General features: G+C 21.5%; 1 protein-coding gene across 1 annotated transcript; it reads right to left on the reverse strand.

Moving 5' to 3' along the window:
- Window positions 1-186: 186 nt before the first annotated feature.
- On the reverse strand, window positions 187-13,035 carry LOC122507674 (sodium-dependent phosphate transporter 2). The gene is made up of 6 exons (XM_043620516.1): window positions 12,422-13,035; window positions 9,533-10,349; window positions 6,966-7,172; window positions 6,650-6,860; window positions 3,896-4,524; window positions 187-624 (listed from the first exon to the last, which is right to left on the reverse strand). The coding sequence occupies exons 2-6, from the start codon at window positions 9,734-9,736 to the stop codon at window positions 394-396; spliced, it is 1,482 nt and encodes a 493-aa protein (XP_043476451.1). The 5' UTR covers window positions 9,737-10,349; window positions 12,422-13,035; the 3' UTR covers window positions 187-393.
- Window positions 13,036-14,639: the final 1,604 nt, after the last annotated feature.

Below are 14,639 nucleotides of genomic sequence, written 5' to 3' on the forward strand. Positions count from 1 at the left end.
TTATTTTATTTCTTGTTTATTTTATTTTCTTTAAAATCGAAACGATGTTTAATTAAAAAAAATTGTTGAGATTTTTAATTTAAAAAAAATTGTTGAGATTTTTTATTTAAAAAAAAATTGTTGAGTTTTTTTTTATAAAAGAAACAAAAGATTTTAAGTTAAAATAATGTTTAATATCTTTAAAAATGTTTGAAACGATTACAAATTATATAATATTTATGTATGTATAATAATAAAGGCATGAAGTTTTTTGTTTTTTTTTCTTTTTTGTGTTTTTTTAATATTTATTTCTTAATTATTATTGACAACAGTAGCGTTGGATGGTATTTGCTAAAAACAATTTTTCTTAAAAAAAAAAAAAAAAAAATATGTTTTATTTACGTGAAAAAAAAATTAGAAGCTAATTACTTCTTTGAAAATTGCCATGCAGCCTGCTGATAACAAACCCGCCACTGGAACAGTGACTATCCAGGCGAAGGCAATATTTCGGAAAAGTTTCCAGGAAACACCTTCACCACCACGTGATGCCCAGCCCACGCAAACAACGGAACCCACTTTACAATGAGTCGTTGACACAGGTAAACCAGCCTTACTTGCCAACAATACTGTTAAAGCAGCTCCTACCTGTCAAATCAGTTTAATTCAATTATTACATAATCAAAATTTATAGTAATTGAAAATTATTTCCATATATGAAAAAATTTTTCTTTCAAATAATTTTTTCCAAATAATTAATAATTAATTATTTTTATTTAATTAATAAATGGGCATAACTTGTTCTTGTCCGTTTATATTGAAATAAATTTATTTATTAATTAATTATTTAAAAGTAAAAAGTCAGGAATTTATATTTTTACTAATCATTTAGAAAAATATAACTGATTGTCACTTTTCACTTTTAATCAGTTCCCTTTTTTTTTTTTACTGAAAATCAGTTATTTTTTTAGTGACAATCGGCTATTTTTGACTGATTCATATTAAACGATTAGTGTTAATTATTAAGTTATTGCAATTAATTATTCTATTAATTTTATATTGATAACTATTACTTTTTAGATAATTTAATATTTTTAAATCTTCAAAAAGAGAAATTAGATTTACAGTAACAATGTCACAGATCAGCTTAATTTTAATAAAAAAATTATTTGCTTCAGACATTTTACGTAAATTTGACAAAAAAAAATTTCCACAAAAATTTGATTTTGTTTTTCCATAATTTTTCCTGATTTCTAAACATAATTTCGACTTTTTCCCTGATCATCAAAAAAAAAATTATCAAGACGAGTTCAATTATAAAAAAAAAATAAAAGTTTAAACCTTACCTTTTAACTTTATTTTATATTCATTTTAACGTTTTTATTCAGATTAAAAATAAAATTACACAATAACTCGATTATTTTCAAGAGTTTGAATAGAATTTTATAAAAATTAAATTATTTTTTCAATTATGCACTCAATTATAAAGATTCAATTTGTTTTTAAATAAGACTGAAATATTTTTTAAAAAAACCTATAATTTTTCTGAATTTTAAACAGAATTTTTCGAGAATTAAATTTTTTGGAAACATGCTATAAATAAATATTTTTAAAATTAACTAATAAATTAACTATTAATTAAAATTCGATAGATTAGTTTCTAATAAAATTCTTTAGAAATTAGATTTTTTCAAAATTTCTAATAAAATTCCTTAACAAATTAAATTTTTTAAAATGGAATTTGAGAAAAATTTTAATTATTTCAAAAATTTTCACTTACTTAAACTATAACAATATTGAATTATCTTTAAAAAAACTGAAATATTTTATTTTTTAAAAAAACCTAATTTTTTTGAATTTTAAATAAAATTCGATTTTTTTTCAAATCTCTAATAAAATTCTTTTAACAAATTGCACAAAATTTTAATTAATATGATCATTCTTTAATATATTTTGAAATTAGTTAAATTTGTCAATATATATTTAATTAATTATTAAAAATAATGGATTTATAGAAGAATTTTAGTTAAAAGATATTTTAAAAAAATTGAATTTTGAAGAAGTTACAAATGATTGCAGATATTGAATTATTTTCTAAAGTAATAAAATTCTTCGCAGAAATTCAATTATGTTCAGAACTTTTTAAAAATTCTCGTCCAAATTTCAATCATTTTTATAAATAAAAAAAAAATTTTCCAAAATTTAATAAAATTCTTGGTAAAATTTCAATTATTTTCAAAAATTTTCCCCAGTTTAATGATTTTTAATATATCTACCTACTTATTTAAAAAAATTTCAACGAGAATTCAATTATTTCAAAAATATTTTAATAAAATTCTACGCAAACATTTAATTATTTTTATAAATAATAGAAATTTCACAGGAATTCAATTACTTACCATTTTTTTTTATAAATTTCGTCGCAATAATTCAATTATTTTCAGAAATAATAACATTTTTTACAGGGATTCAATTATTTTCTTAAAAAATAAAACTCATCGCAGAATTTCAGTTCTTTTTAATACAGTGTCAATCAAATTTCTCGAAAAATGTATATTTCTTAAAAATTTTATTAAAATTTGTCAAGAGAATTCAATTATATTAAAAAATGTATTAATAAAAACCTTTATGAGGATTGAATTTTAAGAAACATTCAATTATTCAATAAATTATTTATTTTTGTACGTAAATAATAGAATTCTCGTAGTATTTTCTAATAAAAATTGATTTGGAAATGAAGTTTAGATAATAATTGAATATTAAAACCATTATAGCTTAAAATTTTAGAAATAATTGAATTTTGAAAATTTTTAAAAATCTGAATTTTTCATACTTTTAACTATGTAAATAACAAATCTGTAGAATTAATTTTTTTGAAAAAGTTTAATTGATTTTTTTAAAAAATTATTTAAAGTTTTTATTTTCTAATATAATATTTAATTGAAAAATCTCCAAATAATCGAAATTTCGTAAAATTGAATTGTAAACAAATGGATTTGAAAAAGTCAAAATTGTGTTTGGAAATCAGGGAAAAACAAAATTAAATTTTTGTATCAACCCTGATTAAATTTAAACTTAAAAATCGCCAACAGGGTTATTTATGGAACATCAGAAGTTAAATTAAATTTTTAAACAATTGATTTTCATAAAAAAATTTATGCAAATTCTATTTTAAATAATTGAATTAATGTAAGAAAAAAATTTTGTTTGAAAATAATTTAAAGTTTGAGTAGAATTTTTTAAAAACTTTTGTTTAATAATTAAATTCTTTCGGTAAATTTTATTAAAATACTAGAATATTGAAAACCATCGAAGTGAGAAAATTTTTTGAAAATAATTGAACTTTTGTCATGATTAAAATTTTAAAATAATTTTAAAATAATTTTTTTTTAAATTTTTGAAAATATTTAAATTCTTGTGATGAATGCTGTTATTTATGAAAATAATTGAATTTTGCAATGAATTTTATTAAAATTTCTCACAAATAATTTAACTTTGTCTAAGATTATTGTTATTTATTTATAAAGATAATTGAAATGTTGACCACAATTTTTTTTAGATTTTTTGAAAATAATTGAATTTCTGCGAAGAATTTAATTAATTTTTAAAATAATTAAATTCTTGTGATGAATATTGTTATTTATGAAAATAATTGTATTTTGCAATGAATTTTATTAAAGTTCCTGAATATAATTTGAATTTCGGCGAAGAATTTTGATATTTATAAAGATAATTTAAATATTGAGAATTCATCTTAAAACGTCAAGCAAATAAATTTCATTTTTAAGAATTTTAATTTTTCAAGGTTTTGTCATAAAATTCAAGATGCTTTCAAGATTTTCAAAGTAGCTGGACACCTCTGATTTTCCATAATTTTACCCCTTCGGTAATTATTAAATTTAAAAATCGATAATAATACCTCTATTGTGAATCCTGTAGTAGGTGTAATGCGAGCTAAATCCTGTCCCAATGTTCGAATAACTCTACGACCCCAAATCCAAAGTCCCGTTGAAATTCCCAAACCACCATAGAGAAGTATAAGCAATGGTGTATCTGCCTCTTGCTTAGCCGAACCTTCCGCATAAATAGCCCAAAGTGCAATTAACGGTCCAATTGCATTGCTAACGTCATTACCACCATGTGCAAAGCTACCAAAAGCAGCAGTTAACACTTGCAAAAAAGAAAATAATTTCGAAACATCTGGATGTTCTTCATTCATGTCAATTGTTCCCTGACCACCTTCGGCATCGCCAGCAGCCATTAGTAATGGACTCGCACTATTATTGCCCCTCAATTTTGGTGCATCCAAACTCGACATTTCCGTGCCACTTGCAACTGGACCATTCTCAGCAATCACTGATAATGCCGTTGTTTCTTTCGTTTCACCCGGACTGAAACCCGCATTTCTACCTGTACTATTGTGTGATGAAAGTATCTTCTTTCGTTCATATGGGACTAAAAATATATAAACAATCACAGCTGACAATAAGCCGATACCAATCGACGCCGTTACACTTACCCACCAGGGTAAATTATCCAGCATTAAAACTGAAAAAGAAAAAAAAGACAAAATTAATATTTTTTTTTCTAAATCGAATAAATTAAAATAATAGATAATTAATTATATAAATCTTAAATTATTAAAAATAAAATTGAAAATGAAATTTATTGCAAATATTGGAATGAAACAGGCTTCGCACTCATCTACAAAAATCTACTATTTACTATTTTTTTACGTTATGCTAAGTACTATTTGGGTACTTTTTTTAGATTTCAGCCACTAACATCTAGTATTTGTTTGTTTTTTTGTTTTTTTTTTTTGACAATTTCCACTAAATTTCTATTATTTTTAAAACTACTTTAAATTAATTAATCGAAAAATTCAATTATTTTCACAAATAAAGTTAAAAATATTTAGAAAAAATTAATTATTTAAAACAATGTTTATAGGTAATATTCTTATGAAGAATTCAATTATTTTCAAAAATAACAATATTTTTCACAGAAATTCAATTCTTTTTAAACATTTGAATAAAATTTTTCGCAATAATTCAATTATGTTCAAATATTTTAATAAAATTGTTCGAAAGAAATAAAGTATTTTAAAGACAATTTTAATCAAAATTTTTTAAAATAATTCAATTATTTTAAATAACTCAATTAGTTACATAAATAATTCTTCGAAAAAATTGAATTATGTCGATAAATAATAAAATTATTCCCTAAATTTCAATTATTTTGAGACATTTTAATAAAATTCTTTCCAAAATTCAATTATTTTGATAAATAACAATATTCATCACAAGAATTCAATTATTTTTAAAATTAATAAATTTCTTCTTGGAAATTCAATTATTTTCAAAAAAATTTAATAAAATACGACACAGACATTCAATTACAGTCAAAAATTTTAATAGAATTCTTTGTAAAATTTAATTATTTTTAAAAAAATTTGAGCAATTCAATGATTTTCAATATTTACTATTTTCATAAAATTTCTGAAGAAAATTCAATTACTTAAAAAAATTTTTGTAAAAATCTTCGTAAGAATTCAATTATTTTCATGAATAATAAAAATTTCTCAGGAATTCAATTATTTAAATTAGAATTTACATAAAATTAGTCGAAAGAAGTCAATTATTTAAAAACTAGCTAATGTTACGCGCGCGGAACGAGGTGTTCAATTTATTATTGTTATGCAAATTACAAAATTTTTTATTTTCAAATATAAATTTTTAAATAATGTCATAATCAAAATTTAAAAAATTCACTTATTAAGTACAAAATTAATTATTACTGTTCACATTTTCAAAAATTTTAATAAAATTTCATGAACGAATTCAATTATTTTCTGAAATTTTAATAAATCCTTCTAAACAATTTAATTATTTTTTAAAAAGTAAAATCTTTACAAAAATTCAATTATTTTCAAAACAATTTTAATTGAATTCCTCGGAAGATTTCAATTAAAAAAAAAAAATGTTAACACATTTCGAAAAAATTCTATAATTTTTATAAATAGTAAAATTCTTTGGAGGAATTTCATTATTATCAAATATTTCTATACAATTCTTTATAACAATTGAATTATTTCTTAAAATTTTAATAAATTCTTCTAAACATTTCAATTATTTTTATAAATAGTAAAATTTTTCGCAATAATTCAATTATTTTTAAAAATAGTAAAATTTTTTGCAGGAATCCAATGATTTTCAAAACAATTTTGATTGAATTCCTCGGATGAATTAAAATATTCTTAAATATTTCCATAAATTTGAATTATATCCTAAAATTTGAATAAATTCTTCGAAACAATTCAATTATTTTTATAAATAGTAAAATTCTTCGCAAGAATTCAATTATTTTCAATTCACTTTTAATAAAATTCTTTATCATAAAATCCAATAATTGCTTTCAAAATTTTCAATTAAAATTATTAAAGAAACTCCATTAGTTGAAAAAAAATTCAAAGAAATTTTTCAAAAGAATTTAATTAGGATTTTTAAAAATTTTAATAAAATTCTTTGCTAGAATTCAGTTTTTTTTTGGGTTGTCAAGTTTAATTTTTCGATAGCTACTTTTTTAAAATTAATTATCGAGTGCGAAGTCTGATGAAATAAAATGATTAAAATATTGTGAAAAATTTGTTAGGAAATTATGAAAAATGACATACGTTTCGGTCCATCGTGTGCAATAGAAAGAACATTAATAGCAATAGTAAGGCCATAAGCGAGAGGCAAAATATTTAGACCCTGCTTTAAAGGTTCATTGGACAGTAACACAGTCTTCCTGATCAGCCAAAATATAATTACTGAGACGGTGCCACTGAGAAGGGGACTCGCAAACCACGAGGCTGCTATGTTTCTTAGAGCAGACCATTTTACCTATTTTGATTGGAGCAAAAAAAAAAGAGAGAAGAAAAAAATTAGTGAAAAACAAATTTGATGTTTAATTTTCGAGGCATTTTTTTTCTATTTGCCTTTACATACCCCTGCCGTTCCCCTGCATACAAGAGAGAAACCTACAGCGGCGCCAACAATAGAATGCGTACCGGAAATTGGAAGTCGCAGGGCAGTTGCCACCAATAACCAGACAGCAGAACCACCTAATGTCGCCAATGATCCCAGCATCAGTTCCTTCTCGTGGCCCACGTACAGGGAAACGTCCAATATACCCTTGCGCATCGTGTCCGATACCTGAGAAAATTTTTTATTATTTTTATTATTAAATTAAAAATTAAATTAGAAAATTAATCATTTTTAAATTTTATTTTTTTATTATCTATTCTATTCATTCGACTTATTTGTTCTATTTTATTTATTTCTCTTTCTTTTATTTAATTTCTTCTATTCTATTCTATTCTATTCTAGTTATTTATTCATTATCTATTCTATTTTATTCTATTTATTTTCTTGTCCCTAGTTTAAATTTTACAAGAAAATGAATGGAATTTTGAATAAAAGTCCAAATCCAACACCAGGAAATTTTTTGATATTTAAATATTTTTTAATTAAAAAATCAAATAAATAAAATTTTAATGAATTGAAGTTAAGAAAAATTCAAATGGAAATAAAAATTTGCTGACTAAAAAAAATAAACTGCAGGGTTATCACAGATCAGGAAAAAGTCAGGGAATTTTATCAAAAGTACTGGAAAAACTATTAAATTTCTAGAAGTGATAAAAATATTCCGGTTTTTGGTGTCCACGTTCAGCAATTTTTGAAAATATTAAAAACATGTTGAATTGAAATTGAAAATTGAAACTTCTTTAATTTTTTTATTCGCCTCATAAATTTTAATAAAAAACTTTAATTTTTTCTAATATTTCTAATATTTTACTCAACTTTTCAGTTTTTTACAAATAATTGAATTCTAAAAAGGTTTTAAATTTTAAAATTTTAAAAAACTTCATTTTTGTGGAAAATAGAAAGATTTTAAATATTTAATTTACAAACAAATTACAATTACAAATTTAATTAATAAGTTTACTTGCTAAACAAACTATTTATTAAAAAACTGAATTTTAATAATCAAAATTATAATTTTTTTGAATAATTAAAGTGTCTTAAAATTCCATTTAAAAAAAAATGAATTAGTTAGAGAATTTTATTAGAAATTTTCAAAAAATTGAATTTTTAAAGAATTTTTTTCGAAATTCTTGAAAAAATCGAATATTTAAGAATTTTGTTAGAAATTTTTGACAAATTGAATTTTTAATGAATTTTAATTAACACAGTTCATTTTTTAGTCAATTTTAAAAAGATTGAAATATGAAATTTTTTTAGAAAATTGATCTTTCCAAAAATGTTATCAAAAATTGAGAAAAATAAGGTTTTTAAAATATCTTAGTTCAATTTTTTTTTAAATAATTGAATTTTATAATTAAAATTTCAAGTAATTAAAAATTTTTTAAATAATTGAAATTTCTTAAAATTCTATTTTAAAAAATTGAATTAAAGAATTTTATAAGAAAATTTGAAAAAATTGAATTTTTAAAGAATTTTATGCGAAATTTTGAAAATATCGAATATTTAAGAATATTGTTAGAAATTTTTGACAAATCGAGTTTTTAAAGAATTTTAATTAACACAGTTCATTTTTTAGTCAATTTTAAAAAGATTGAAATATGAAATTTTTTTAGAAAATTGATCTTTCTAAAAATTTTATCAAAAATTCAGAAAAATAAGGTTTTTAAAATATCTTAGTTCAATTTTTTTTTTAAATAATTGAATTTTATAATTAAAATTTCAAGTAATTAAAAATTTTTTAAATAATTGAATTTTACAATAAAGTAATTAAAAATTTTTTAAATAATTGAAATTTCTTAAAATTCTATTTTAAAAAATTGAATTAAAGAATTTTATAAGAAAATTTGAAAAAATTGAATTTTTAAAGAATTTTATGCGAAATTTTTGACAAATCGTGTTTTTAAAGAATTTTAATTAAAATAGTTAATTTATTAGTCAATTTTAAAAAAATTTGAATATAAAATTTTGTTAGAAAATTGATCTTTCTAAAAATTTTATCAAAAATTCAGAAAAATAAGGTTTTTAAAATATTTTAGTTCAATTATTTTTAAGTAATTAAATTTTATTGTCAAGTAATTGAAATTTCTTAAAATTCTGTTTAATAAAATTAAATTAGTTAGAAAATTTTATTAGAAATTTTTAAAAAATTGAATTTTTAATGAATTTTATTCGAAATTTTTAAAAAATCGAATATTTGATCCAAATAATTAATCTTTTGAAAAAATGGTTGAAAATATTTGATCGATATTTCTATAAATTGTCTCTGTTTAGAATTCAATTCCCTATATTTTGATAGTAGATCGGGGAAAAAGTCGAAATTCTGTCTGGAAAAATTTGGAAAAAACAAAATCAAATTTTTGTGGCAACCCTGAACTCGCTTCATGGAATCTGAAAGGGTCAAATTTTGTACATAACAGAAAAATAACAAAAATGGAAAACAAAAAGTAAGAAAAATAAATAGATAATAAATAAATAATAATATATATATATAAAAATAAATAAATAATACATTGAAAAATTAAGTTCACCTTGTATCCTATGAGAACAGCTCCAGCGATTTCGAAAATGGTCGCAAGGATACAAGCCTGAAATATCGTGAGTACACCAGCTCCAACGCTGGTTCCAAAGCTGTTTGCAACATCATTGGCTCCAATTCCAAATGCCAGGATAAACGCTACTATAAATCCTATAACGACGATCCAAATCAAATTAATGTCGTACGCTTCAGTCATTGTTGTCCTTTATTTATTTAATTTTTTTTTTATTGTACTTTTGAGCTTTCGCAAATATAAAACTTAAACCTCAAAACCCTTATACAATATTATTTATAAGTTTTGAAACAAAACTTAATTTCACTTTTCGTCTGTGGATTATTTTTTTTTCTTTTGTGACTCTTGTCTTATGAGTGAACTTTTCTTTTCTTTTTTTTTTACTTGGAAGATACACTCTTGATTTGAAAAATTCTTACTTGTTATAATGTCATACATAAATAACTATTAAGAATATAATCATTTAGCAATATATCTATTTTCTCTTATTTTCTTTCTAAAATGCTAAATTCTGTTCTTGCAGCTTTGTACACGTTAATATAACAGAGGTAGTGTTTCGGTGCAGCACCGTCTTCGAGTAATCTTTTCATTTTTTTGTTTTTTGAAGGTTTTTTTTTGTTTTGTTTTTTGCTTTAGGGAATGATATTTACAGATTTATTGGTGGATTTTGTTAACAAGTAGTGTCTATTGTGTCAATGAATTTCTTTAATTTTAAACTACTCTCTTGGAATTTAGAATTGATCTCTAGGAATGTTCTCCTCGCGTGGTTGCACGCTAACCGCTGCGTTATCCTCATCTGAAAATTATTTTTCAAATATTAATTAATTATGCAAATTACCACAAAATTTTATTTTCAAATGTAAACATTATTTTTTGAATAATATTAAATTCAAAATTCAAAAAAAAATCAAATTCTCATAAATAATATTCTTTGGAAGAATTCAATTATTTTAAATTGTAATAGAATTCTTCGAAAAAAATCAAGTATTTTTATCATTTTTTCGAAATACAATTTTAATAGAATTCTTCCAAACAATTCAATTATTTTTATAAATAATAAAATTTTACGTAGGAATTAAATTTTTATTTTCAAAACAATTTTAATAAAATTTCACGAAAGTATTCAATTATTATTAAACAATTTTCAAAAAAATTCAATTATTTATTTTCAATTTTAATAGAATTCTTCGAAAAAATTTAATTATTCTTATAAATTGTAAAATGTTTCACAAGAATTAAATTATTTTTATAAATAATAAAATTCTTCTTAGAAATTCAATTATTTTCAAAAGTTTTGATAAAATTCTTTGTAAATTTAAATTATCTCCAAAAGTTTCAATTAAAATTATTTTAAAAGCTCCATTATTTTAAAAAAATTCAATTAAATTCTTCTAAAAAATTCAATTAATTTAAAAAATTTTAATAAAATTCTTGACAAGAATTAAATTATTTTTACAAATTAGTAAAATTTTTTGTGAAAATTCAATTATTTTCTTAATGTAATTTTAATAAAACTTTTCGAACAAATTCAATTATTTTTAAAATTTTCTAAAAAAATCAATTATTCTCAAAAGTTTTGATAAAATTCTTTATAAATTCCAATTATCTCCAAAACTTTGAATTAAAATTATTTAAAAATAATAGAAATGCATCAAATTTAAAGAATTTAAAGAATTTTAAAGAAATTATTCAAAAAGGTTTAATTAATTACGAAAAATCTAAAAAAATGTTTAAAAGAATTTTAATTTCTATCAATAATTTAAATAAAATTTATTTAATAAGAAAATTATTCATTACAGTTCTTAGTAAACACAATTATTTTAAAAACTTAAAAGAATTTCTTCATAACATTCAATTATTTTCAAAATGTTTAATAAAAATTATTTAAAAAGCTTAATTATTTTCAAAAAAGTCAATTAAATTCTTCTAAAGAATTCAATTATTTTTAACAATTTTAATAAACTTCTTGACAAGAATTAAATTACTTTCAAAAATTTAAATAATATTCTTTGGAAGAACTCGATTATTGTCATAAGTAATAAAATTACCAAAATTTTTTGTGAGAATTCAATTATTTTCAACGCAATTTTAATAAAATTTCTCGAAAGAATTTAATTATTTTCAAATCTTTTAATAAATATTTCGCAAAATTTAAAAAAAAAAACTTGAGAAACAAAGAAGCAAACGAAAACTAAGTAACGAACATATTACCGGAATACAACGATTAGTAATTAGCAAGATTTCTCCACCAAAATTTTTAAAAAAATTTAATACAAAAATTATTTTTTCTTTCTTTAATTTAGCTTTACTCCAAAGTGTAAATCCGATCTATACACTAAATATTTGAAAAAAGCTTTGATTTTTATTCAAGGACAAGTTTCCCTCTCTTATGCAATAGTTTTTTTTTTAGCAAAACTCGGAACTTTTTAGAAAAACAAAAATTACTTAAATAAAATTTTAAAAAAATCCAAAATTAGAATTTTTGCAATATTTAGAAAAAAAGCTTTGAATTTTTTGCGAATCGAAGGTTAAGGGTGGGTCATAGAAGAGAATTTAATATTTAAACACTAACAACCAGAAATAAATGTATAAAAATAAAAAATCAAATTATTTCTGAAGTAATTTTACAGAAATTATCGAAATAATTTTCAATATTTCGATTAAAAGTATACAACACGTGGTGAAACGTTTTCATGCTCCAATTGGCACTAGAGTAGAAAATGCTTGAAAATGATGCGCCACGTGAAATGTTGAAAAATGAATTTCCTTATAAAAAGGGATAAAAACGATTATTTCATTGAAAAAAAAATGTAAAAATTCTTTAAATTACAAGACAATTGAGATGAGAAAGAATTTTTCAAAAATTACCATAGATATTTTCATTTTCTACTGGGAATGTGTTTTTAAGCACTTTGAATATTTTCTCGATGATGATGATGCAATTCTGTCTCGTTGAATATTTTTCGGGTGTATATGCAGTAATTTCACTCCCGAATTTAAAATCAAGAATTATTAAATTGTACACATTCGATTATCAAGAATAATCTGAGGCCGTTAATAATTACGTTAATTTCTCTCGTTTTAGGGGAGAAAAATTCGTCGACAAACGTCGACTTACATAACAAAAGTCGCACTTTTTGAGAAAAAATTTCCTATTTCTCGATAAACTTTCTCACACAATGTTCACGCGGGGTGCCACTTTCGGTGATTACACTGTTGAGGGGTGAAATATTGATCGAATCCCCCTTTTTGCCTTCCGTGTCTCCACCACCATCAGCACACATTGAACTTTCACATTTATTGCGAATATACAATCAAACGTGTGTTATTTGCCACAAAATGATTTTTACCTCCTAAAAAAATGACACCAGAAGTTACTTTTTTTTTTTACTTTTTTCCTTAAATAGTCAAACTTTTATTCACGTCTGGACCAAAAGGGATGTTTTTTTCTACATCAACTCTTTTTCTGCGCAAACTCTTGCAATCAGGCCCACCACCTGGCCCCAAAATTTACCGGAAGTCCGAGAAGAATAAAAATTGTTGGCACTATTGAAGAACCGGGAAAAAATTAATTACTCCCAAAAAAAATATATTTTGTTTTTTTAATTTTTTTATCCCAAAAGTCAAAAATCGAAAGTCAAAATTAAAAATATCAAATGCAGGGCAAAATTTTTTCAAAAAGAAAAATGCGATCAGAGGAAAAAAAATTCGAGTTTTTGAATTAATGCTGAAGCACTAACAATGATTATTTTTACTCGACGATTTATTCGCAATATGGTAGAAACGAGAATAGAGTTCAAGTGGGATTTTGTCTATGAAAGAGGAATATATATGCTGGTATTTTCCATTAGATCGATCAACAATAACTCTTATACTCGTAAAATGGAGAAAAAAAAATAACGTCGAAAGAATAATGAGTATTAAACAGACATTGCGTAAAGAGTGCTAAACGCAACAACAAAACGATTGCAATTAATGGGCGAGGGCCTAATTGACAATAATCACATCCTTTCAATATTGGAGGTCGAAATCAAAATAAATTCGTAAATCAAGGATTTTTTTTCTTTTTTTTGAAACTTGAAACAAAAAGGCTCGTTCAAATTCCTAAAAAGAAAATTTACTATCAATTTCGCAAATCTTTTGAAAAAGTCAAACAAATTTTTTTTCTCTTATTTTTTACTCCGAAAAGAAACATTTATTTATTTTTTATTCAAAAAAAGACTATTTACTTATTATTTACTCCAAAAAGACTATATTTATAAAATAAATTTATAATTTATTGATTATATAATTTAAATTTATTTAATTTAATTTATTTATAATTTAATTATATAATTTAATATATAATTTATTGATCTTCTTAATTTATATTTATCTAGTTTTTACTCCAAAACCTATTTATTAATTTTTTACTCAAAAAAAAATATTTATTTATTTTTTAGTCAAAAAACAAACCATTTGTTTTTTTTATTCTTTACTTAATAAAATTAAAAATTTTTTGAAAATCGTTTAAAGACGAATCAATTTTTTAAATTAAGGAATTACAGTCCTAGGATAATTTTCAATAAATTTAAACTAAGTTTCATCTCTAAATCAGTTATTCTTAATAATTTTCCGAAAATTCTTCGAGAATTTAATTATTTAAATACAAAAATTCAATTTTTTATAATAATTGTAAGTGTAACTATGTCCACTTTTTTTTAAATTATTAAGATATATAATATTTTCAAAAAATGATAATAAAAAAATTCATAAAGTTAATTTTTTAATAAATATTTTAAAATAATTTTTGATATTTAAAAAATTAAATTTTATATTTTTTAAAAGTTTTTAAATTTTATACAATTGAAAAATTACCAAACAATTGAAATTTGGTAAAATACTTTAAAAATAATTAACTTTTTGAATAATATAAAAAAAAAAAATCAAATTTTTGCAGACTTTAAATAATAAATATGAACATGATTTTCTCCGAAATTTTAATAAGTCTAAAAAAGTAAATTATAAACATTTTATTTTACTCTGTTCGAAAATAATTGAATCTAAGAAATTATGATAAAACAATTCTAAGAATTAGTTTTTTAAA

Source organism: Leptopilina heterotoma, unplaced genomic scaffold (genome assembly GCF_015476425.1).
Source record: "Leptopilina heterotoma isolate Lh14 unplaced genomic scaffold, ASM1547642v1 Lhet_51, whole genome shotgun sequence".
Taxonomy (NCBI): Eukaryota; Metazoa; Arthropoda; class Insecta; order Hymenoptera; family Figitidae; genus Leptopilina; species Leptopilina heterotoma.

What these genes read in the sequence shown, in the direction of transcription:
- LOC122507674 (XM_043620516.1), bottom strand. Translation starts at nt 9,736, where the DNA reads ATGACTGAAGCGTACGACATTAATTTGATTTGGATCGTCGTTATAGGA. An exon ending in CTGTTCTCATAGGATACAAG is followed by an intron (nt 7,173 to 9,532) that starts GTGAACTTAATT and finishes AAATTTTCTCAG; the next exon opens with GTATCGGACACGATGCGCAA. An exon ending in TATGCAGGGGAACGGCAGGG is followed by an intron (nt 6,861 to 6,965) that starts GTATGTAAAGGC and finishes CAATCAAAATAG; the next exon opens with GTAAAATGGTCTGCTCTAAG.